The sequence below is a fragment of the Cataglyphis hispanica genome, chromosome 2 (genome assembly GCF_021464435.1).
Source record: "Cataglyphis hispanica isolate Lineage 1 chromosome 2, ULB_Chis1_1.0, whole genome shotgun sequence".
Classification (NCBI taxonomy): Eukaryota; Metazoa; Arthropoda; class Insecta; order Hymenoptera; family Formicidae; genus Cataglyphis; species Cataglyphis hispanica.
The window spans coordinates 12,216,978-12,244,631 of NC_065955.1; the positions used below are offsets into that span (position 1 = coordinate 12,216,978).

The 27,654-nt window shown below is 29.0% G+C and overlaps 1 protein-coding gene across 2 annotated transcripts in view; it reads left to right on the forward strand.

The window, feature by feature from the left end:
- Window positions 1-27,654, forward strand: part of LOC126858897 (potassium channel subfamily T member 2) — a 171,480-nt gene that overhangs the window by 139,190 nt on the left and 4,636 nt on the right. For both annotated transcript variants that reach the window (XM_050609563.1, XM_050609562.1), the window contains 12 exons: window positions 8,487-8,670; window positions 11,841-12,005; window positions 12,877-13,097; window positions 13,683-13,880; window positions 14,298-14,524; window positions 15,018-15,554; window positions 17,782-17,943; window positions 18,742-18,895; window positions 22,817-22,922; window positions 23,025-23,152; window positions 23,854-24,105; window positions 24,714-24,885. In XM_050609563.1, the coding sequence (XP_050465520.1) occupies window positions 8,487-8,670; window positions 11,841-12,005; window positions 12,877-13,097; window positions 13,683-13,880; window positions 14,298-14,524; window positions 15,018-15,554; window positions 17,782-17,943; window positions 18,742-18,895; window positions 22,817-22,922; window positions 23,025-23,152; window positions 23,854-24,105; window positions 24,714-24,885 (2,506 nt within the window). The remainder of the gene's footprint in view (window positions 1-8,486; window positions 8,671-11,840; window positions 12,006-12,876; window positions 13,098-13,682; window positions 13,881-14,297; window positions 14,525-15,017; window positions 15,555-17,781; window positions 17,944-18,741; window positions 18,896-22,816; window positions 22,923-23,024; window positions 23,153-23,853; window positions 24,106-24,713; window positions 24,886-27,654) is intronic.

The following is a 27,654-nucleotide window of genomic DNA, read 5'->3' on the forward strand; positions in this document are numbered from 1 at the left end:
TCTATATAAGTCATACAATTACAACCATTTTTCTTCATGTATTCAAAAAATTGTAATTATTTAATTATTTAATATGCCAAAATTTGGAACTGGTCAAATGTTCTGTAAGATAAATGATATAGTGACAGAGCATTGCATAATAAATTTTAAGAGATTCGTACATTATATACATATATGAATATATTAAATAAGATGCAGTTTTTACAAACATTGTTTCCCGTTTCTTCGTGTTAATTGTTTACTGAACAGTATTTATTAAATTAACATCAACATTTACTTCAAGCAATTATGACCAAGTTTCTTGAACGATATTGTTATAGAAAAATAAATTTTAATTAATCAATGTAAATGTTTGCCGTACCGTTGGACGGTGCGCCAAAAATTCTAATTATTATAGTTTTATTGTGATAATACATGTATAAATTTGATATGCATTTGCATACTTGAATTATTTATGTAATTCAAGAGAGAAGGAGAGGAAGAATTTTAGATTTCATATTAATTAGCAGTATCATTTATATTAAATGGAAAAAGAAATATAATTGTATAAAAAGAACATAATATATAGTTAATATCTTTAATTTTAATATCGCCAAAATTTTAATTTTTTATTTGTTTATAATTATTATAATTGTTATAATTGTTATAATTGTTACATCCCGACTCGTGGAGAGAAGAGTCAGGGAAAGATCGCTTTTATTCTGTCAATAGATTGTTTAGTTAGTGCTCCCTTTTTGATAAAGGAATTAAATCTTTGTTACGCAAGACGGAACCTGGTGGGATCTCGAAATTTGGGAAAGAGAACGGAAAATAATTAAAAATGAACTATTCAAATTTAAATAACAAAAATTTATTCATTTAAATTTTAATGAGATAATTCGAGATAGATAACAATATTTGATTATTAATATTACACGGTTACACATTTTATATTTCTATTATTTAATTTATGTATGTGTAAGTGTGTAATTAAGTAAATGTGTTTTTTTGCGAATGTTACAATTGTACACAGCGCATCAACCAGAACTGGAAAATGAGATTTAAATTTTAAGTTCTAATTTGTATTTTACAACAAATAGTTATTTTAAAAATTATATAAAAAGTATGAGAGGAAAGAAGAATTATGGTTTCTTTTTAAATTGTATAGTGGAGGAAGGAAACTTCCTTCAGAGCATGAGCTTTGATAGAGACGGCAATCGAGAGTTCGTGCTCTGAAATGAATCATAATGATGTAAGGTGGACTTTTGATGAGGACCTTATGGAGTTGCTCTAAGTCAACAGGACTGAGGCCTATACAATATACGCTCTCAGAAATAGGCTGGGGAGAAGGAAAATTGTTTTAAGATATATCTAAGAGGATTCTAGTGGAATTTCTCTTCGCGATTGTTCGATTCTCTTTCGGGATCACTTGATTTCCCTTCGATCCTGCGATCAAAATCAGATAACTCATTCGCGAAGTTGTTAAGTGCTTTCTCAAGATTGCGCGATCCTCCTTGAAAATCGCCGGACTCGAGATATAGGGAGGAAGAAGAGGGTGAATTATCAAGAATAATCATGGACGAAACAGGAGAAGGTGATCTCGACTGGGACTATAGATGTTTGGAGGAAAGGGGATGGGGACCAGGAATTCTCAAAGGTGAGGATGGTTGGAGGAAGCAAAGGAAAAATGTTTAGGCGAGAATGTAGGCGAATAATTATGAGGTAAGTGAGGGGAAGAAAGAAGGGGAGTAGAAATTCTCAAGGATGAGAATAGTTAGGAGAAGCAGAGGAAAAACGCTGAGAAAAAATATAGAATAATTAAAAGTTAAATTAGGAGGAGAAATAGAAGACGGTGGTTCTGTATTGTGTGTTTCGTGGAAATTAACTAGAGAGTTTTTAACCGTGAAAGAAAAGAATTAGCATCTAAGTTAAGTCTTTTATAATCTATTTTGATGCGAGGATCCGCGGGTGCCCGAGCCAAAAGCTTTTTCGAATGAGTCAATCTCGACGATTTCAAGCGTATTTTGCCGACGACCTTAAAGGTTTCACTGAGATTGTTTCTGCTAGGAAATCCACGCAATGACTAGTAATACGTTAAGGTTAATCAAAGGAAACAGTTTTAATTAAATCGAGTAATTAAAAGACCAAAGAAACAGATTTAAAAATGTTGGTATAAGAGTGAAGTAAAGTCAATAAAAAATCAATGAAACGAATTTGAAAATATTGGTGTAACAATCTTAATAATGAAAGTTATTATTATTACTGTCATCTATATCAGAATGGAGTAATGGAGAAAGTTTTCGTGGATCTGGACGCGAAGCGTGACTGCTAACCCCGACATTAAATCAGGGTCCGGACGCTAGTCACACTTGCTAACCCGTGATTAAGGAAGATATAATTGAGAAGGTCAATATTGATTCAATTGATTTTCATGATGAAAACAAAAATTAGAAGGAACAAAAAAGCAATTAACGGATGTCAGTAACGTAAAATCAAATTTAAAAAACAAAAATCACTTGATACATTTAATAAATTAAAGAACTAAAGCATTATATATAAATTAACAAAATCTGAATTTTAAAAATCACAATTAATTAAAATTAAAATTATAAAATATAAAGCACAGAGTCCTTGATTGGACTCTCTTTAGAAAAATTAAAAAATTAAAAAATAAGTTATATGATGAGCAGAAATGGTAAAAGATATAAAATAAATTCCCATTTTTAAGAAAACCAATTGAAAACTATTAATAATCCTGAACTTTTAGTCAATTATTATTTATAATAAATAGCCGTATGTTCTTTTGATTAAATTATTTATTTATTTGTAAAATAAATGCATATATACATACGTACGTTCTATCTTTATATTTTTCACAAATTTTCTTATACATATTTATACACACGGTGATGGTAGCAATGATATCAAATTATTGGTTAAAGCTTAATTGAAAAATAAATTATGAGTAGTGAGCTTAATAACAATAAATATTATAATACTTTAATTGTAAATAGATTTACATTTGAAAGGACAATTAAATTGACATACACGTCCACACAAATATCAATTTTGCTTTCCTATGTTCAATCAACAACCGCGACGATCGATACTATCCGCTTCGTTATTAGAATGAATGAATTACTATAAATTGTCGCGCCTGTGTCGCGCATTTTGTATTTCTCTTAATATTGTTCTCATTTATTTTATTTGCATGTGATTTCAAAACCACGCTCTATTTCTTCTGCACATTTCGATGGAGTAATTGGAATGTATGAAACAATTCTCACACATCGCTGTGCAAATATAAAATCAGATGTGCGCAATCTAATTAAGAAGAGATGATTTTACGAATAAATTCATTTTACGAGCAACCTAGCATAATTTCGTGTGCCATATGCAAGATACACAATAATTTCACAATGATTTGCTTCAAACAAAAGCTACATTTCTAATATTTTTTTTTTAAAAGAGTCGATATTAATCCTCATCTTCTGCTTATTATATAAATTAAATCATTAATATTTTGTTCACGATGTATAGTAGGCAAAATAGTAAAATGTTTCTTAATAAATTTAAAGATTGAAAAAACTCCAGATTGAGGCTGCTAGTATGTAGTATATATTATTTTGTCTCAAAATAAATATCTATTTAATATTAAGACTTTGTAAAAAAATACGCATGCGGACAATCGCGAATTGATATTTTGGTACGAACTTGAATCATAACATCACTGTAATTAAATTTTTTTCATCATATTCGCACCTATGGTACTCCGTTATTTAAGTTTATATAACGAACGTATTTCATTTGCCGGTGTGCGAGACTTATTGTATTATCCGAATAACGAGAAAAGTTTCCCGGCCGCAAGAGGAGTTCGCATTTACAAATCCAGGCCGTGGATGACTGCGGTTCGTCTTGTTTAATCTCCTAATGAAGTCGTATCTATAAACGACGGCACAGAGAAAGAGAGAGAAAGAGAGAGAGAAGAGGAAAACAAGAGAGAGAAAGGGAAAGAAAGAGAGAGACAGGGAGAGAAAGCTTAAATTGCAGAAGTAAATGAATCGTTTGCATGTGTGATCTCTCTGCAATTTAAAACATCACAAAAGTATTTGCTTGTTTTTAATGTACACTTGAAAAAGTCAAGCAAAAGTCAAGAAGTCCTAGAAATATTATACAATTTCAATGATAAGAAAATGCTAATGAAACAAGTTTAGATAATTAAAACACATAATTTTATAATTTTCTCTAATTATGACAAGTTTCGACAATATCTCTTTTATTAATTTACTTAATTTTACTAAAAATAAATTTAGCTAAAAATAAAGATTTAATTTAATATATTTACGATAAATGTAAAAATTAATCAATATTACAAACGATATAGGTTCAAACGATAAAAATTAAAAAAAAAATTAAATAGTGAAATTTTTTTGCTTTATTCCACGGTGAAAGTGAAAAGCATCGCGATGAGCAACTTGCAACATGATAAAATTTCGTATTGGCGAAAAATTCCTTTTGTATATATACATATACACATATATTTATTTTCTTCTTCGAGATATTCGTATTATATAAATATACACACATATTATAATATATCATTGATCTTAAATATAGTGCAGAATAAATTAAAGGTTACTTTGTATTATCTAAATTTTATAATGCGATAATAATAAGTATATTAATTTTGGATATTAAAATATTATCATGACATTAGCGACTTTATTTAAACAGAGATAGGAAAAAGAAGATTGATTCAAAGTGATCAGCTTTACTTATTTCGTCTTTCTTCACATAGTCATATCTAAGTCTAAATGCAACATGCAATATGCTATCTTGAGGAAAACTATAGGAATGCACACAGCTCTATCTTGGAAGATCAACTTGTGACAAGTTCAATATATTCAGAAGCGAAACCACGAATCACTGCATACAGTAGCTGTTTCTCTATAATATTAAAGACAAGCGAGAAAAAGACGAAATAGACTTGATCGACCCAGATCGGAATATGGGACAGATGTTAATAAATAATCACGCACCCCAGCTTGTGCAGATGGATTGGTATTATCATCGATCGTGGCACTTTATTATTTACGGTGTGATTCTAGAGCGGGGCGCACTTGCTAGCTCGCCCTTGCACGGCTATGTTATGTACGGCAAGGACGAGCGGGTAGAGTATCGTGCGCCATGGCACGATGATGCGAAGAATCTACGTCACGGTGTGAGCGAAGAAAATCGTCGTACTTAAAGCTGAGATACAAAGAAACTAGAGAATGATACGAATTCGTTTCATGGCTGTTGAAAGACATGGAGAAGCATTTAAAGTCGCATTGTGATATATCAAAAATAAAATAAAAAGGTTTTAAATATCCATTTTTTTTATCTTTCATAATATATTGTATTAATTCTGAAATTATAAATTTATATTTGTAGGTGATAAATTTTTAAATATATCTTTTAATTTAATTTGAAAAAAAATAAGGAAATAGTTTTCCTCCTTATTTTTAATACTATTTATTAGAGTTTTCTTTAACATTTCATTGTTTGAAAAAAATATTTAATTTTCTGTTATTGTTTTTTTTTTATCCGCATATAATATATTCTATGTCTAACTGGCTATAGTCACACAGAATACAAGCAATTCTTTTAATAAAAATGTTAAATTATTGCCTTCATTGGCAACCAGATCATTTTAACTTTCGGGCAGCAAACATAGTATGTACGATGAACGTTGTAGTTTCAATTGCACGCTATGCGCTATCACATTTGCAAGCACTGATTAGCTTCAAACAGCTTACTATCACTTTTACATAACTAATTTTTATAAATTTCTTATTTAATAAATTATACTTTATAACTGCGGCTCTTTCTGTTATAAAATGTCAGTGCATGATAACTAGCAAAGTGGAAAACTGATTCATAAATTTAAATTTTATTTATTATTTCCTTTATTATTTTTATTATCTTATAAATTAAATTATTTTTTATATTTTAGGTATTTAATATTTTTGGATTTTGTATATTAAATGAAACATAGTCTTTTGATGATTTTAAAAGATGGTTTATCTTTTGAAAACAATTTAGAACTTTTTTTTTTTTATAAAATAAAGCTTTGAAGTGTGCACAATTTTCAGTGATTTGTTTCGATGGATACTAAAGAATCCATCTTGACTACGTCGTTTGTTTCTGGGAAATAATGTTCGATTGTATTGGTACCGTCACATGCAGGTAGACGGAATTCGTTAGCGAAATTCGTTGTTAACAAACAACAACACTTGGATTGAAAACAATAAAAATTTTAACAAAAATTTTGACAAAACGTAGTATAATTTTATTATTGGTTCTTTGTAGGAGAAAATGAAACAAACTATCTTGCAAAAGACTGTCATTTATTCCTCCCAATGTAACGCTTTTTTCGCGTTTTCCGTAAACGTATCATATAAAACAAAAGTGCATATTGTGATAATTTTACATTTTATTTGAGCAATTGCATAAGTATAATATATTTATTAATCAACACAGTTTATTTAAACTTATATAAATTTTATAACTCTTACTATTAAAAAGCAGCAGAGTAATTCTTTGTTATTATTAAAAATATATAATGATGTTGGAAAATATTATGTTATATTACTTCTAATCTGTATTATTATTTAAATGCAATATTATTATTTAATTGCAATAATTTAAACACTTGACAAATGGCATGATAAGACTATATTATTACAGTAGATGTTACAAAAAAATTGCTTTTATATATGGTATTATACAGTAAAGATTATAATATAGATATAAAATAATCATTATTTGTTAATTTTTAATTATTATTTATTAATGACAAAGATCAATTTGATCATCAATAAAATATATTTAAAAAATGAGATGCTCGATTATTACGATATGTCGAACGAAAGTATGATGAGGCGTAAACGAATATAGAGGAAGAGAGGAAAAATGTACAAGGTACACAAATATATACATATCAATATAGATATAGAAAGGAGGTCGCATGCATAATGGATGTCAGCCGTTTAAACGTCGTTTGGTATACTTGGCAGTGCTTTTCTCAGACAACCCTCGGATTCAATTTCTTTTTGTTTTTGCGCCGTTACATTAATTTCTCCTTACGATCAAAGAACGAGGAGGTCGCTTTATCTTGCTTTGAATGGTCAAACTAATTGTGGATTCGTTACTGCAAGAGATTCCGAGAATGAAAAATCGCGATGAAAGGAAAGGAGATTCTTTCTTTTGCGTCGAGCAAGGCAAATTCATTCTGATCGAAAGTCGACGTTGGATATATTAAGCCGATGCAGTAATTTCTTATATTAATTTGAATAGTTTTTGCGAATATACTAAGTCATGCGTTAATTCAATTGATGACAAAAAGAAAAGATTATAAGTTCGTTAATATAAAAGAATAATCAAAACTAACAATTAAATATTTAATTAAATGGTTACTTATGCGGAATAATTGCTCGAATAATAGTGATGAAAGTATAATGTATACATAAAAACTTATTATTTTGCGAATTAAGAAAAATTTGATTATTCTGTTATTATGTAAATGTAAGTAACATGCAATTCTTTCTCTCTTTCTCCTTTTTTCCTTTCTTGTTCTTTCTAAAGTGCAATTAATATCTTAGCTAAGATTTCTTCTACTGTAATACATATATAAAATTATATTTATATAATATAAAAAATATTTTATTGAGTAATACATATATAGAAAGCATTATAATTAAAGATGTATAGTTTAGAACATTAAAAATAGGAACTTTCTATATTTCTTTACAATAATGTTTGTATAGTAATGAAAACTTTAAATTTTTTCTTATTTTTTTATTTACAAAATTATTTTTTGAAATTTCTTTATATATGTATAACTTTATACACACACATACACACACATATTTTAATTAAATATATTTCCTTTTTTTGACTATATTTTTAAACTATACAGATAGCAATGAGCACAAAATCTATATATATATTTAAAGTTACAATAAAATAAATATTAGATTTTAATAAAATCGATATTACAAAAAATAAAGAGACGTATGTATGTCTGTTAGACTATTCAAAATTGATAAAAAAAAAAATAAAGAGACAAAAGAAAAAAAAAACGCAAATCTGTAAAAATCTTAAAATATTTATATTTGAATAATAATATTTAGCTTCTTAGACTTTATAAGGAGATTGCAATTATAAACAGTAAAAAGAGGAATTTTCTTGATATCATTAATGTTTTAAATTAAGGTTCGTGATGACATCATGTTCGGAAAATGACCACCGATTCTCGACGGCTTGCAAATTAATACAGGTTACATCGCCTGCAGTGCGCCATGACTATAGAAAACGTGAATTTACGTTAGCTGCAATTCAGCAATATGCAGCTATAGACGATGTAAATTTATGCTGAACACATGCAAACTACTGCTACGCTTCCATATATTCTCGTGGTCATCCTCTGATTGATTGTAAGTGATCCAATGAACTTTCTGTTTCAGCGTATGCGGGATTCAGCACTTCCAAAGAGCGGGGCACAGACATTTGAATCTATTTCAAAGCACGTACTACGTAGTAGTGACATTTTCCACGGTAGGCTACGGAGATTTCGTGCCGGACATTTGGCCTTCGCAACTTTACATGGTCATTATGATCTGCGTAGCGCTCATAGTGTTACCAACGCAGGTACGTATACATTTCTAAAAATGTATTAAGTGATGAAAAAATTGTTTCGTTATATTTCAATTTTCTATCAATTCTATCAAGTCTATTAAATTTCAATTTTCTTTTAATTTTTACCTTTATTTTATTATTAAATTAAATTAAAAAGTCTTAAAAGTAAGAGATCTAAAATATTTGAATTTGATTTTATATCGCTGTGTTGTGTATATAAATTTAACTTTATTTTATTTATTCAAAGTATTTAAGTTTATTGTATGTTTCCTTTCTTTTAATGCGATTGATTTTGACTAAGTCTATTCATGACGTGCTTTCGCTGTCAGACGCGTGACAGACGAGTCAGCTGGCAGCGTGTTGTTTTCGCTAAATATGAAATATTAAACATTAAGATTATTTAAAAAGTATTGATATTATGATTGATTATCGATATTATTTATGATAACAAGCACTTGAAAATAAAATAAAATTTATTATAGGTATTGATAAACAAAAACTTGATAAAAGTTTGAAAAATAGGAGAAATGTTATTGAAAAATGATCTTAAATTCTTTTTATACATTTATTATTAAAAGAATGTTATTTATAACTATTAAATGTTATTAAATTATTTAAAAAATGTTACTTAAATAATTGTTATAAATCTTAATATGTTTATATATAATATAATAATATATATTACTTCTAATAATTAAAATAATATAAACTAAAATACCATATATGAAGGATACATGCATAGCATATATACTATGTGCTAGTGATTTAAAAATATTAAAAAGATTTTGTGTGTAAATGTATTTTATATATATGAATTACATATCATAATTCTGAAAAATAATTTAAAATTTAGAGAATTTATAAGTAATTTTTCTCATATAATTAATTTCATTTAATATCATTAAATATTTTTAAAAAGACACTAAATTGTACTACAAAAAAATTTGCGTGAAGACATCATTCTAAACTTATCTTCATCTTGTCAAATGCGAGTCAATTTCAGTGGTCGTTTTAGTGATATTCGCCTCATGGACTTTTTTTATATAGGCATTATTTTAGATCACGCCGTAGGGAAGCTTGTAAATGTACTGAAACAGTGCTCATCTTATCAAGCATATTGCCACGCGGTTGATTATTGCCTCCGTTTTACAAAAATTTATTTTATCCGGTCACTAAGCACATAACGTTTTTATTTTTTATGTAACCAGCCGAGAATATGCGTTAAGATGAATTAATTGTAGAATTGCGTTATTGTAACAAAAAAGATCGCAAAAAATATCCGGTACATAATGTGTAATAAAATTATATATGAAACAGCAGAATGTACTTTTTGATAAATTTAAAGACAATCTTTACTTAACAAAAAGTTTTTCAATACTTTAATTGCAAGATTATATTTTATTATAATATAAAGATTAATATAAGATAAAAAAAAATATAAGATTATATTTTATATTAATAATGTATTCGGAATTAATTTTTAACAGTTTAAATAAATATTAAAACATTATTCAAAATTATCATTTATCATTTTTATATATACGTCGACAAATATATTTTGTGTCTAGACATATAATGTTGATCAACAATCGATCAACAAATCAAGAAAAGCAGAAAATTTCTAAATTAAATCCAAGAGTTAAAGTCCAATTAAAAAATCTATTTTACAAATATAGTATTATTTTTATATATATTATATATATTTTTATATATATATCATTAGTTATACTATACTATATTTCTCGTAGCATTAATATTATTTTCGCTTTATCTTAATTAATATAATATTTTTTTATATCTAAAGAATCCAACTTTGATACTTATTTGTATACATATGTATTGTATATCTCAAACACAAGAGGATTAACGAAATGATAACTACACATGTTAATAATGATTTATATTATCTCCAGCATGCTTCCTATGGCAACTTCTTTTGTAATTGATTGCGCGTTGATTCAAAGAAAACTTTTTACTGTTTTGAGGCTTATTACGTTACTATACATTAAAGCTTTATTACTAGTATGTTATTTATAAATTACTTTCTACCTCGCTATATAAAAAATGTGTTTTTCCGGATTTTACTTTCTGCGCGCAAACAATCATATGTATACATTATAATCTTATCAGTGAAAGATTTCTTTTGATTAATAAAGTTATATTTAAATTCTCTCTGAGTATGTGAACAAATTAGAAAAAGAAGCATAAAATAATCATGGAAAATTAAATACTTAATAATTAATGACTGAATTATTTTAACACTTAATGAAAATTTGATCGGCCAAATAATATTAATTGCACAAAGCGACAAGGGCAAACTCGTGTCTACTCATTGTCTGTTGGCGTCGACTGATTGCGCAGCGGTTATACGGAAAGCTTCGTGATCGCTGTAATTTGTCTGTCAAATTGCCTGCCAATCGCATACGAGATACGTATACCAATTTGTACAGGTCAACACGATGTGTCAATCCTCCTTCTCTTTACGTCTGTCCTTTGCACTTCCGCATTCGATTAAATTCTAGTTTTAGACAGTGAGAACGTGAACGTCATAATTGTCGAGATAACAGAGACGTGTTAAAAATGATTTAACATGCAAATTTGTACTTCTAGAAAAGAAGTTATCATAACTTTTAGTTACATTAATCTTTAAATGACAAAGTTTAATGAGAGCAATTTAAAATTTGCAAGTCAAAATTATTTAAACGGTAACATATGTGTGAGATATTACACTAAGAGCTTTATAATATATTCACAAAGCAAGATATCATTCAAGATAATTATATATTAATAATTATATTATTAATATATATTAATAATATATAATAATTATATATTAATTATATATTAAATTTGCATATATTTGTATATATGAAATAGAATATTATCTGGAAATAATAAAAGAAAAAAATATGTAAAGAGAAGATATTTTTCTCTGAAGATTTTACAAAATTTATCAATAAACAGGATTTATAATATAGGATATATATAGGATTTATAATACAGGATATATAATATTGTATCGTTATTTAATTAAAATATTTAATGATGTTCTCACAAATATTTTATTTGTCTCTTAACAAATGGATAGAATAGGTTTTCCATTTCGATTTGCCTCATTATGGTTCACATAGACAGGCACATTAGCCAGATTGCATTTAATCGTTATCTCACATTGATTGCAGTTCGAACAGTTAGCTTTTACGTGGATGGAGCGTCAGAAGCTGGGCGGCTCGTATTCGTCGCACAGAGCGCAGAGCGAGAAGCACGTGGTAGTTTGCAGTACGACGTTACAGGCCGACACTATCATGGACTTTCTAAATGAGTTTTACGCCCACCCTCTGCTGCAGGTTAGACGGCGAACGAATTACGTTCCTGTGAATATTTCACTTTACTAAATGACTTGTAATTTTATAAAAATTTTTTCTCAAACTTCCGATTTATCATCAATTAAAAAATGAATGGAGCATTTAATTCCGAAATGTTCTTAAACTTAAATTTTATGTTCTAAGTAACTCCTTATTTTTAACTTAACAAGAATTCCTCCCTTATCATATTTTCTAATAAAATGATTAAGAATTTATATTTTTATCTTCAATTCTAATTTACATTTTATATTTATTTTAATAATTTTTAATTCTTTTATTTTAATTTATATTTACATTAATTTAATAAATTTAACAATATTTTTTTTTATATTAAAAACTAAATTAATTAATAATTTTATTAACTTTAAATACTTTAATTTTAAATTTTCATTTATGCTACTCATATGTACATTCACGTTGTATGTACATCATGTACATACAACATTCATCATGTACTGAGTTTAATTTTTTTTATATATTTAATCTGAGAAGCTTTATCTTCTAAACGAATAATTATAAACTTATTTTTTCTAAATTCTTCATTAGAACGACTAAGATCATATCCTCCTATTAATCATAGGTACAATGAAATTCCATCAATTTAATATTTCATATAATCCTAATTACAATCTACGAATATCCAATAAAATATGATGAAAAATAGAATTGTTACTTATAAAAATAATTATTTTTATTTTTTTATACTGCATAATTAATATTTTTGCACATTTACAGCATTGAAAGAAAACAAGAATATTGTATTAATTAATTGCATTAAGTATATGTATTTGTTTTTTTTATTATTTTTAACATTAATAAACCTAATGAACTGAATGTGACAATTACGTAATAGGATTATTACGTGGTGCTACTGTCACCGATGGAGCTTGATACCACAATGCGAATGATCCTGCAAGTGCCGATTTGGGCACAGAGGGTGATTTACATACAGGGCTCGTGCTTAAAGGATGGCGATCTCGCAAGAGCGAGAATGAACGAGGCGGAAGCCTGCTTCGTGTTGGCAGCGAGAAATTATGCCGACAAGACCGCTGCTGACGAGCACACGATACTGAGGTCAGCGATCGGTGAAAATGTTTAAATTTAAACTTCTTACACTTTTAATCGCAATTGAGAAAATTTGATTTGGTCACGATCACTTTTGTTGCCTAATAAACTTTTTCTTCCACCAAAAAATAATCGTCGAATAATCCTAATATTTTCTCTGACAATCTATTTTGCAAATCTCGAACACGTTTATTTAAGTTTTACTTCCAAATGTAATAAAAGTCAAGAAATTTCTTATAAATTAATTATAATCGTTATTTTCTTTACTTCTGAATACAATTTTAAAGCACAGTTTATTCGGATACGCGCGAATCTCGCCACATAAATATCCTGGATATTAAGGATATAAAAAGAATTCATAGATAAAAGATAAATCTAATACCTTTGGACAATGAAATTTTCTTTACAGAATATTTCACAACTTACTTGCCAAACAATTATAGAGTGTAAATAAATTATGAATACAATATTTCAAGAGTTCAAAAAATATATATTTATATATTCTTGTTTATGTAATATTTAACAGAAATATTTTCGACAAAATTCAACAAATAACGTAATTTAAAATAAAAAAATTTGATTTGATTATTGTAGATCGTGGGCGGTGAAAGATTTCGCGCCTAGTGTTCCTCAGTATGTTCAAATCTTCCGTCCGGAAAACAAGCTCCACGTGAAGTTCGCGGAACACGTGGTATGTGAGGATGAATTTAAATACGCTCTATTGGCAAACAATTGCACATGTCCCGGTGCATCGACGTTAGTCACTCTGTTGCTGCACACGTCCAGAGGACAGTAAGTTCTGTTGTCGTAATCTTTTAAAATACATTTACACAACAGACTGATCTGCGTATTGATCTCGGTATTATATAAGCAGAGATTTCACAGTACATATAATCACGTGGATTATTTTTAGATTTTGAATATGTAATTAATGATTTGTAATTTGTGATTTATTTAGTTTATTTAATATGTATAAATATGAATTTTAATTTATGAATATTTCAAATGAAATTTATTTTATCATTATAATAATAAATAAATAATAAATTTTCTAAAGTTTTTGCTCGCGCAGGATCATAGTACTCGATAAAATGATATAATGCAATAATGTATATTATTTTTGCTATTACTTCGCGTAATTACATCAATGTTAGATCGTATGTTGCACGGAGGCGGGAAAATTTTGAACCGGAAATTTTCTCTTCGTAGAGAAGGCCAGCAGTCGCAGGAAGAGTGGCATAGGTTGTACGGTAAATGTTCCGGCAACGAGATTTATCACATAATTCTCGGTGACTCCCGCTTTTTCGGGGAATACGAGGGGAAATCTTTTACGTACGCGTCCTTCCACAGTCACCGGAAATATGGAGTTGCTCTTGTCGCAGTCAGGCCGGCGGAACTTCCGGAGTTTTACGAAGATACCATCCTGCTGAATCCTGGTAATGCACCCATCAGTGTCTCTTTTCTCTCTCTCTCTCTCTCTCTCTCTCTCTCTCTCTCTGTCTCCTATTTTATATTCTTATAGTCTCCATTCTCTAGCTTTTCACTTCTTGAATATTAAGATGAGATTTATTAAAAAATTAAATTTTTATATTATATGATTTTCTATCAACTTGTTGCATTATGTGCTGTATCAATAAATTTTTTACTTATGCATTACTTATAAATTATTTATGCAGTATATAAATAATCTGATTCTGATTAAATAAATAAAAATAATTAATTTTTACACAAAGATTATTCTGAAAAATAATTAATTGCAAATATTGGAAAAGCTCGGAATATTATAGCAGTTAAAAAAATTAATTAGAAAATATAGAATATTGTAGAAGCTGTACACCAAAGAAATCAGTAAAAAGAAATAAATCGCTTAAATTACGGATGAGCCATGTCAAAAGGTCCGTGTGCCAAAACGTAAATTCTTATGCGCAGGGCCACGACATATAATGAAAAAGACCGATACTTGTTACTACATGAGTATCACGAAGGAAGAGAACTCCGCGTTCGTGGTCGCGAATAACCAGAGCAGCATCGCCGGCGAAGGGACGCAGATAATCGTCGAGACGAAGGCGGACACGACGTCCGCGAGCAACGGATCGACGACGAGCACCACGACGACCAGCACTATGACGGCGACCGTGAATTCGGGGGCAACGTCGGCGACGACCACCACCACCACCACCACTACCACGACAATATCGACCAGCTGCACCGTCGGTGGTGGCGGCGACGGGAATGGTACAGCAATCAGCAACGGTGCCGATGCGCACCGGCGATTTTCCAACAGTTATAACGTTGCGCTGAGCGAAACACTACGCAGGCAGGAGACCTGCACGGGGCCCCGTGCGCTCGACCGGCCGAACGGTCCTCAAGGTCACAGGGCCCCGTTGCCACAGGTTATTTTGCAGGTTCTCCCTAGCACGCCCACACCAATCCAACACCACAACTTACTCGCATCCGATGTCTATCGTGAGTGTCGCATGCGCCTCGCTGCTTCTTCTTCTTTTTTCTCTTCTTCTTACATTTCTACTTCTATCTATCTGTCTTCTTATATCGATTCAGCACGATATTATTGGTCCGTGGGAGATTGCGCCTTTCAGAAATTGGACAAAATTACTATACTAGAAATTTATCAATAAATTACTATACTAGAGATCGATCAATAAATTACTATACTAGAGATCAATCAATAAATATATTCGCAAGATAAAAAAATCTAATTTTAAGAAAAGCCGAGTGTAATGTTTATAATCACATAAATCTGTTTGCGCGATCTGTTCGGACTTAATTGGTGTATTTTAATATTAAATTTAAATTTTTTAGTATTTACTGAACTAAAAAATTTTAGCTCTTTGGAAGCCAGTATATTCACTTCGAATTGATATTCTTTGGAGATTCCTAAATGAAGTTACCACAGCGCTAAAACCAAGAGTTTGGAGCAAAAGGATTTTAGAGTGAAACTACTGGGCACAAAGGGTTAATAATTCAAAATAAGCACCTGATCATATTTGGTATCAACTTGAAAATATATAAATGTTCTTTATTAGATCAATTTTATATATATATATATATATATATATATATATTTATTCGTATCGCACGAGAGTAGATGTCGTTATTTAGTTAGAAAGTTCTTCATAACGCTTATATTTATTAAATGTTTAAATTGAATGCAACAAATACATACACATACACGATGCTTTATAGCTATAAATGTGAGGTTGAAGTGGTAATTAATAAAATAATTTGATAACTTGTTTTTAGAAAAGGAAGAAGCAAAAATAATTTGTAATGCAAATTTATATGAATCGTTAATTTTCCTTTTTTTAATTAAAAATTTTATTAATATCATGCATATTATAATTTTCTTCTTTGAACATTAAAGTTCTCTGTTTACCGGTTAAAAAATTATGAATTACGAGAAGAGTTTCATTCAAAAATTTATCATCAAGTAACTTAATATTTAATGAAGAATTTAATGAGAAAAAAAATATTGATATTATATATATAATTAAATTTAAATAATTTCGCAATTTTGATCTTTGCAATTAGGCCGCAAAATTATTTTAACATCATTGCATAGTTTCACACATTGCACCATCACATTATAAAGTGAGAGACTAAGGATAATAATGCGTTTTGAATCACCCACGCGATAAAGTCTCGATATACAGTGTGACTGCAGATAAGCCTGTCGAAATACCAAACCGTTACTTCCTTTTCATTCATGTTTCTTGCCGCGTGGTTTATGCTTGCACATCGCTATACGTGTAATCTGCCTATATGCTACTGTTTATGCACCATTCAGCATTCGTCATCAATGACCTTCGATAAGCGCGGTTGAATAGAAAGCTGTGAGGCTGAATAGAAAGCTGTAAAGCTAACATCTACATAGTAAATACTCTTCCTTGCTCGCTCCATTGTATATTTACGCTCAGAATTTGTATTATATTATCGTATAGATTGCAAAAAAGTCGCGGATTAAATTAAGGATAAATGATATTTATTTTTAATATATATTTAATATATTAAAAAAATTATAAGATACATTCAAAAATATACAATTGTACATCAATATAGATAAAGAAAAGTAAAACTAAAATATTAACTATAAAGAAATTATTGAGGAATTATTAAGATTTTTTTATTAATTAAAAAATATTAATTGAAAAAATATAAATACTTTATTAACAGAATTTCTTTATTTAAAGTTTTATTAAAGAATAATTATTGTTGTGAGAATTTAAAAGTATTTGAAAAATATTTGCAGAAATGCAAATTATATTAAATATGCCATAAATTAGTAATTAAGTAATAAAACATTCGTGAATACTAGGCATATTATATTATTTTATATTAAAAGCAAAATGCTGTTTTTTCATCTTATCATATATATTTTATACAAATTGCACTGAATGTTTGACTGTTATTTTTAATAACATTGGGAGCAGAAATTATTTATTCGTAAAAGACAAAATAGACAGAAGAAACAGCATTTCTTTTCTTATTAATGCAAAATTGTTTTCTTTCTTTTTTGTCTTCCACCCCATCGGCGTTACATTTATCTCATTTACATTTATCGATTATAGAGATGTTTTTTTTTTATGACGAACTGCAAGTATATAGCATCATTGAAAATATAAAGTTCAATCTCGATATTAGAATCACTAATCGCGATCGATTTTATATGTCGCAGCGACTTATCTCGATCCGGGAGGATTCGGGGACTCGAGGCAATGCTTGAAAGAAGGAGGATCAACACCACAAACGCCAATCACGGGTAATCACCTTGATGTGCCACGATCTCTTGATCCGAATCCTAATCTACTGAGTCCAGAAATTCTAACTCAAAGGAGAGGTCAGTTTATTATTTTTTATCGCCCAAAATGCAATTAAATTATTTCTAATTGAATATTTCATTATTTTTTTTATGCTAAAAATAAATAAAAGTTATGAAAATATAAAATTTTACTAATTAATTTCTGCGATACAGTTTGTATTTTATTATTTTCAAAAAATTTATTTTATTTCTTTTTTTTTATGAGACTTTACATTCTCAACGCTTAAGAACTTTTTAAATAGATTTGAGTTGACAACGCGCGCGCGAGAATAAAACTTGCTGAAAGGTTACGTGAAGTTTAAAGAATACTATCTGCTGACATAATTTCGTTGAAAGTACTATTCTTGCATTTGACACACTTTTGTCCGTGCGTATAGTAGTTTGAAGCACTTCTAGTAACTAGTTTTTCCGACTTTGAAAGTTATTTCTACAAAATGATACGAGTATTCTTTTCATTATTTCACATCGTGTGTTAATTTTTTAATTTATATCTTTGAATCATAATTTGATAAATTAATTATATAAATTAATTATATAAATTAAATATACTTAAAATATAAAAACTTTAGTTTTTCATATTAAATATTTTTATGGCGATATATACATATATGTAATGCAGTTTAAATTAAAAAAATTAACTTGATTGATTTGGTTAAATTAATTATATGTTTATTATACTGAATCATTTCAACGCAAGAATAAAATTTTGTTTAATATTATAATAAAGAATTAATGTTAATGTCAAATTTATGAGTATCGATAAATAATAATAATAATTTTGCGCACAACAATAATAATAGTTTTGTTTACAATCAGGAAGCAGAAGACCGAGTATTCTGCCAGTACCAGATATGCTGACTAGTTCGACGCTGCATTTGCCTGGTCAGGAATCCTTGGACCACGACGGTGACGAGTCGGAGGACGAAATGGATGACGATGTTCCCTGGAGATCGCCAAGCGAGAAAATCGCGTAAGTATGTTTTTCCCTTTCTCGTGATATACACTACGTTCAAGGATCCGTGGAGATGGACAACGGTCCTTGTTAATAAATGCAGCACGAAGAACAACTCATTGAATTAAAGAAGTCGATCGATATATTTATTTTCGAAGAGAAGTAGAGGGAAAATTATAAGCAAAGATTTTTGTCCACTTTTTCTCTTTTTCCGATTTAATATTTGTTATGAATGATCTTTCTAGCACAATCGCAAGATTCTCCGAGAATAATTTTTCGCACTCTGTCTCGTGCACTTGCATGACGCGGTCCTAAGCATCGGATTTGTTTATGTGCATTATACACATTATTTTTTATATCTATGCATATATTGTATGCACCTTATATTTTTTATATTTGCACAATAACCGCAAAGTCTGGAGACAACCTATAAAAGAAAGATTTTAAAATTTCAGGAGTGAAAATGAAGAAAAATTACGTAATTATTACATGTATAAACATAATTAAATCTACAAACCCATTCGTCCTTTTTTTTTTAATTTTACACTCATCTTAATTATATATAAATTTCTTGTAAAAACAATTAAAAAAAAAATTTAACATTTTTAATTATCATTTAATATATATATATATATATATATATATATATATATATATATATACATTTTTGTATATTAAAATAATGACATGGCATATTTTATGTCAATTTTTCAAATTTTGTTTGTTAACGTAAAATTTTTTATGTCACGCATTACCAAAACATTTTACAAAAAAGGCCTTCGCAGGATCAGACTAAAGACAGAGTCATTCGTGTCTCTCTGAAAGACGGCGCTCGGCACGCTTTTAATTTAATGACATCGTTAGCGCGGGCGCGTCTGGAAAGGCACGATCGTATCATTCATTCTATGTGATATCGAAAGAGAGGTCATTTATGCAAGTACCTATACTCGACGAGTTACGCAAGCATCCATCATGCGCGTCCGCGCCTTTGCGATGTACTCTTATCTTCATCTCGACATCGTCGTTGTCTTGTCAGCGGGATAATATTAATCCGCGAGAGCATAAGTGCTTATATTCATCTAGTCTTTACAGCAAACAAAAACGGCTGCAATTAAAAATAAATTGTAATTCTCATTAATTTTAATTAATTTCCGAAATTTTATAAGGAAAAAATTATTGCTTCAATTCATTGAAATTACATTGAATAATACTCTATTCAGATTTCTTTTAATTAAAAATATTTTTGATGCAAAATAATAAGATATATAACGTTTTATGCATAATTATTATATCGCTAATGATTTTTTACCAATACCACTTTCTGGTCTGTAAAACTAAATATCTAAATTATCCGTTTCGCATATTTTAATATCGTAAAACATGGATTCTAAATTATTATTTTTTTATTTGTAAAAATTGATAATTACAACTTTGTTAAAAGATAAACTATCTTGTTTTTTCAATTTATTGTAGGAAATATAATACAAACAGTCGAACACAAAGTTAAATATCTGCTTTTCATATTTCACAAAATATTCCCGACGAGTTATGGAAATTTTTAATGTTTAATTTTAATTAAACTTGTCACTATTAATCTTCGTATTAAATTTCTTGTTAAAATTTATTTAAAATTAACTGAAAAAATAATTGGCTTTGTCGTTATTATATATGTAAATTTTTATTTATATATATAATTTTTTTTAAGATAGAAAAATGCTCTTTCTCATAATTTAATGTTTGATAACTATTGTATAGAGGAAGCACGAGCCTTCTAGAATATTTTGCATAAATAATGAAAAATTATATTTTTTAAAAGCTATATTTTTATAATATTCTTTTATTCTACTAGTCTTAAGTAGATTAGTGTTATGCTTATATAGATAGCAACTCAAGTACGATCTCTGATCTATTTCGATAAATAAAAAAATTTTTAGAATTTTACAAAGCAATACAAAGCAAAGTAGAATAAAAGATAGATTGGACTAAAAATTTTTTTGTTATTGTGTTGTATTATTTTTATTGTATTGTTATATTGTATTATTTTTTTCTCGGCTTATCTCTCTGAGAAATGGAGAATCGGACACGATAAATGAGTCATTAAACATTTATTGTTGGATGCAAATCCATTTTGACGCACCGCGAAATGTTCATCCCCCCATCTTTAATCATTTAAGTATAATCGTGCAAGTCAATGGTCGATGTGTCTTGTCTCAATGTCTCTCGATGCCTGTTTCACTAACGGCACCGGACGGTGTCGTTGAATCGCTGCTCGATGCTGTCCTGCCTGACACCCATATATGTTCTCATGGATGTTTTTGATGTCTTCCTTCTTGCACTGCCGTCTTGTCGCACGACTTCCGTCCAGCAGCTTCAAAGGGTGAGTCTCTTGTTTTACGCTTCTACACATCTCTCGCTCAATTTAATTTGCTTGATTAGTTATTAAAACCCAGTTTATATACCTTGAGGATTTTAGTTTACTTATTATAACATAGTACATGTCTTACTTAGCTAAACTAGAAGTTTGCTTATCAAAGTAGTTTCGATGTAAGTATATATATCGAAAACAGATGTCGTCGATAATTTTCCGATTATATTAATATAATATTTGCAATATGCTGTATTAATGTGATTTTCCACCAGCAAATCAATTTGAATTAAATATAAATTTATTTTGCCATGGTCTAATTATTCGTTAAATATGCAATTCATACGTCGAGATTAAATATATGTAATGTCTAATTTACAAAATTTAAAAAAAAATTGATAAATATATAAACAATAAATTTTTAGCTAAATATAATATAATAATAAATAATTTTTATTACTTCAAAAAATAAATTGTCGACTAAAAATATATATAAAAATTTTATATTGAAACTTTCGTGTTTCTTGAATATCATTAATTATGTAAAGTTTTGCAACGCGATATTATTCATGAATATAAATTACCTAAGGATATAATTTACGAACAAATTAATATAATATTTGCAATATGCTATATTGATGTGATTTTCCCCCAGCAAATCAATTTGAATTAAATATAAATTTATTTTGCTATGGTCTAATTATTCGTTAAATATGCAATTCATACGTCGAGATTAAATATATGTAATGTCTAATTTACAAAATTTAAAAAAAATTGATAAATATATAAACAATAAATTTTTAGCTAAATATAATATAATAATAAATAATTTTTATTACTTCAAAAAATAAATTGCCGACTAAAAATATATATAAAAATTTTATATTGAAACTTTCGTGTTTCTTGAATATCATTAATTATGTAAAGTTTTGCAACGCGATATTATTCATGAATATAAATTACCTAAGGATATAATTTACGAACAAACACAGCGGCGTTATAAACGCGATAAATGCTTCCGATTAGGCATAACACTATTCTGATATCGAACACTGTCCACAATTCGCCGCTTGGATTGCGTGACCCGATGGTATACTCACGGGATTCGAGAGTGGTGTAAAGCTACTTGTCCCCTCTATCATCTTCTTCAAGAGACCCATCTCCGGCTTTCGAGCTCTGAAAGTCGATGAACGACTTTCAAGAGTTATGCTTCCTGTGAAGAGTTGTATATCTCCGTCATGTATCGAAAAGCGCATTTTTGCTAGTTCTAAAGTAACTAATAAGTCTTTTTACACGTCCATTTATACATCATGGTTAATTTAATAATTAATAAAAAATTAATAAAAAATATGACCATAAAACCAACTCGATCTTGATTTAATCTCTCGAAAAAAATACGAATGACAGTTTCAATCATGCTCCAGTATCTCTGTCAGCTGTCGAGGTGCCTTCTCGAGTAATCGCATTATCACTTGATTCTTCCCGAGCGACGTTTCTTTAATAAGAAGCACGGCGTAAAAATCTAGCATCACACGCAAAAGGGGTGAGATAATCAAGTTTCAACGATGTTGCAGAATTGTCAAGGGATTCCCGCCGGTTTCACCCTTCATTGGAGTTTCGCCGACCTTGTGCTATCTTCTCAAGGAGAAGAAGCCGCTCTGTTGCCTTCAGCTGGCTCAGGTATGAAAATTTAGAAAATTAAATTAAATTACATAAAAAGTGAATAAATATAATAATACCGATAGCTTCGATACTCACAATCCTTTTCGTTTTTTAATTTAGGTATGCCAGCATTGCAGCTATAGGAACGCCAAAGAATATAATTGGCAAAATAAAACCATCATATTGGCGGCCGATTACGCCAGCAATGGGATTTATAACTTTATAATACCATTAAGAGCACATTTTAGGTACTTATCGCAATATTGATGTGTTTTAATATGTAATTTTTTAGCTAGGACTGTTTATTTAATTTTACTAAATCACCCTTGTACAAGATAAATAGAAATCATTTGCATTGTTATTTTGCTATTGCTATAGTTATTTAATTTTTTTTTAATGTGCGATTATTATATAAATAAGATTATTATAAAATAACATATAAATAATTTTTTTAGCATTATTTTTTAAACATATACCTATCTCTCTGCCATTCACATTAATACATTAACATATTAATACATTAATTTTCATTAATTAAGAAAATATCCAACCATTTATAAAACATTTCAAATATTTTCTTAATCGTGTAATAAAATGTTAAAGCCATTTAAAGCTAAATTTGAAAACTTGTAGCGGCGTTTCTGCGCCATTTATATCCGTTGCATTTTTCATAAAATATTTTTTATTTTATTTAATTTTATTAATATTTTAATTTTTAATTTTATTAATAATTTTATTTTATTTTATTTTATTAATATTTAACAGAGATAGATAATTTTAAAAACGAAGAGTATGTTATACACAACAACAAAATATATTATAGAATATATTATATTATTTTCCATTGAATATTACAAACCGTCCTATGTCGCTAATTAGAAGTGATCATTCGATCGACGTGAATATGAATAGGGTTGGTGAACAATTAACAAGCAGTAGTATTTCCCAGGTCGAAAACATCATTGAATCCGATCATCCTTTTGCTGGAGAGGAAACCGGAAATCGCGTTTCTCGACGCGGTGTCCTACTTTCCGCTGGTCTATTGGATGCGCGGCTCCATCGACTGCTTAGACGACCTTCTTCGGGCTGGTATCACTTTGGCAGAGAACGTTGTGGTCGTAAACAAGGAGCTCAACAATTCTGCCGAAGAGGATACCCTAGCTGATTGTAACACGATAGTTGCGGTGCAAACTATGTTCAAGTGAGTGTCTGCATTTACTACGGAATTTATCTGACAGGAAGTGTGTTTTGATCACAAACTTAGAGTTTGAATCTCAGTCAAGATATTCATTCCGGTTTAATATAACAAATATATATATATATATAGTTTTTATAAAAATTACATCTTAACTATTTTAATTTTTTTTATTTTAATTCAAATTTTGCAATTGTATATATATATATATATATATATATATATATATATATATATATATACATATATATATATATATATATATATATATATATATATATATTTAGTTTGAAATATACGCATTTTAAAATTTCAAACGTGTTTTTTAATCTTTAAATGCACAATTATTTGATATTTACAGTATTTTCACCGTTCAAAATTAAATAATTTTTATAATATATAATTGCAAAATTTAAAATAAAAAAAAATAGAAAAATTTGAATTAAAATAAAAAAAAAAATTAAAATAGTTGATTAAAATGTAATTTTTATAAAAACAAGAAATATATTTTCGCATAAAGATAATCGATAAAAATTATATGTTTAATTATATCGTATATATATAAAGCCTTTTTTTTTACTTTCAACTTTTATTATTTTCCATTTCCTCGACAGATTCTTCCCGAGCATAAAGAGCATAACGGAACTGTCCCAGTCGAGTAATATGCGTTTCATGCAATTCCGGGCGCACGACAAGTACGCTTTGCATCTCAGCAAAATGGAAAAGGTACTCCTCAGTACTACTACCGATGACAACTACTCCGATGAGCCTTCGATGGGCTCCCCGGTAACACGATATCACTCATTCTCCGACCTCTGATTGATGATGGATTGACTGATTGTTGAATTGATTGATCGATTGACTGCCAACCATCTTTAACGTTGTTGTCACTCTCGTATACCATCTCAAATATTCATGTCGCACTTGACCCAATTAAAAAAAAACTACATCGATTATAAAATTAATATCTCCGTGTATATGTAAATCTATGTCTGAAGTTCGTGATTTATAAACGTGAAAGCCAAGTGATCTGAAAAATGCGTTTTTTTTCCCGACTCGAGCTCGTGAAACTCTTTCTCTTTTCCATGGTTCGCTATTTTCCGACGTGACTTTTATACAAATCTAATTTCGGCGGATGCGGCGTTCGAGGTTGCGGGAAACTTAAAAGGACGCTTTCCGAGATTTGCGATAGCCGACCTCGTAAAGCCGCGCTGTTGGAAGTAAGCGAAAAGAAATTACGAGAGTAAAGTCGCTTCGCGCGCAGAAACCACTTTGCTCTAAGTGCTGTTTTCCGCATGCACCCTCGTTGCGTCCCTTACCGACTGCCAGCGCCTTCGCAGCTTTACTTTATTCTTCGGTCTGCGATACTCTAACACGGAGGGAAACGAGACAGATATTTTAATAGAACTCTAAAAGAAGTATGTAGTACAACATGTAGTATTATAACCGATATTCCCTTACAACATTGTCAGATTTTTCTAGATCGGCTATCGTATGTCATTTTACAGGATAAATTTTCCTTTTGGGTAAATATTATCAATTATAAAAAAATTTATTATAAATAGTTGGTTACAAAAAATATATACTGATTAACAAGTATTTACTTAATGTGATAAAATTTAACGGAATGTTAAAGACAAGAATTTTTTTTTACATATGGTGGGTGTCTTACGAGAGCGATAAAAACGTGGAGAATACTGGCAACTTAATGATCAATATTTTAGAGGTAGCCATTTAATCCTTTCATTACATGCACAGAATCTTGTACACAAAAACGTTCGTTAAGGTCATAAAACATATACGTGCCATCTTATTTTTGTATAATAAAAAGTACATGTTATGTTAAATAGATTCGCTATGATTTCTGCTAATAGAAATGAATATTTCTATTAGATTTTTATTTAAAAAGATATTTAATTAATGTCATAATTATATGACATCGTGCATGAATTGTTGTATTTATATTTTCTCGGCCATAATGATCATTTTCCACTTTTATATTATCGTACTGAAAGGATTAAGAATCTAGATATCGATGCATGTGTCTCACAATAAACTGATTATTTTTTTATATACATATAGTCCCGTTAAGTTTATCATATCGATAGCCATTTTTTCTAATATTTTTTAATTTTAAATTATGTTAATGTTATATAGCACAGTGTGACTCATGTATCATATATATATATATATATATATAATACATATATATTATATATATTATATACATTATATATATATATATATATATATATATATATATATAATGTTGTATGTGTACATATATATATATATATATATATATATATATATATATATATATATGTACACATACACGGTGTCTGGAGTCAATCGCATCACCCGTCGTGTGGAGGTAGAGCAGATAAAACTTAGTAGAAAAATCCTGTACCATTTTTTTTATAACGCTTAATAAAAGAATTATTATTGAGTGAAATCTGGCTTATCATCGCCGATTTTTAGTCGAGCGCACATCAGTGACATTTGAGCGCTCACGCACAGGCGCGCGGCTCACCGACCGTGCGCCCGGCTAAAGATTGGCGATGATTGGCCAGACTTCACTCAATAATAATTCTTTTATTAAACGTTAAGAAAAAGAAAAAAAAATGGTACAAGACTTTTCTTTTCAATTTTGTCTACTTTACCGGCACACTAGCGGGTGATGCGATTGATTCCGGACACCCTGTATATATATATATATATATATATATATATATATATATATATATATATATATGTACAATATATATTATACACAAAAAATTGATGCTGCTTAATAGATTAAATCTTTCAAAGTGCCATAGGTACTGTCTTTGCTTTTCTGCAAGCGTATAATATTATTTGATTTTTCTATTATACATTATTAAGCATGATTCATTTCGTCAATCTCTGCACATATTCAGCAAATATAATTCTTGCATAATATTTAAGTATCGTTTTATATCCAACATGCTCACCCAAAAATTTTAAATTACGAGATTATATCGAATTACGGTGAATTTGTTTTTTATTACGTGATACAACTCGATGGATGAAATATAGATTATGTATAATGTAATGCTTATAATTTAGAATTACATGATTTAGAGGCAGACTAATGTGATAATTTGAAACTAAAGCACTTAATATAATTATATATGCAACAATGTATATTTAGCTCGGTGTCACGGAAATTTCGATATTTTAGCTGCAAAGAAATATTAATATAAATTTTATTATTCTTTAAATTTGCGAGCTGAAATTTCCAGATCAAAATTGAGAGTCTTTTTCGCCTTCGTCTTGTTATGCCACGCCATTACTTATCATCGCGATAACATCTTTGCATCTTCGCATCTCCTTCGTATCTTTCACGCTACATTGCACGACGCGTTGGATGGATGTTCGAAGATTTACATATTTGAAATAATAGATATATTGAATGGATTCAGTATTGCTATCATATATATCTATTTTAAAAAATCCATTCAAATAGATCATATTTAAAAAATTTTTATTTCTGAATCAGTATTAATTGAAATGATTAGAAAAGAAAATGAA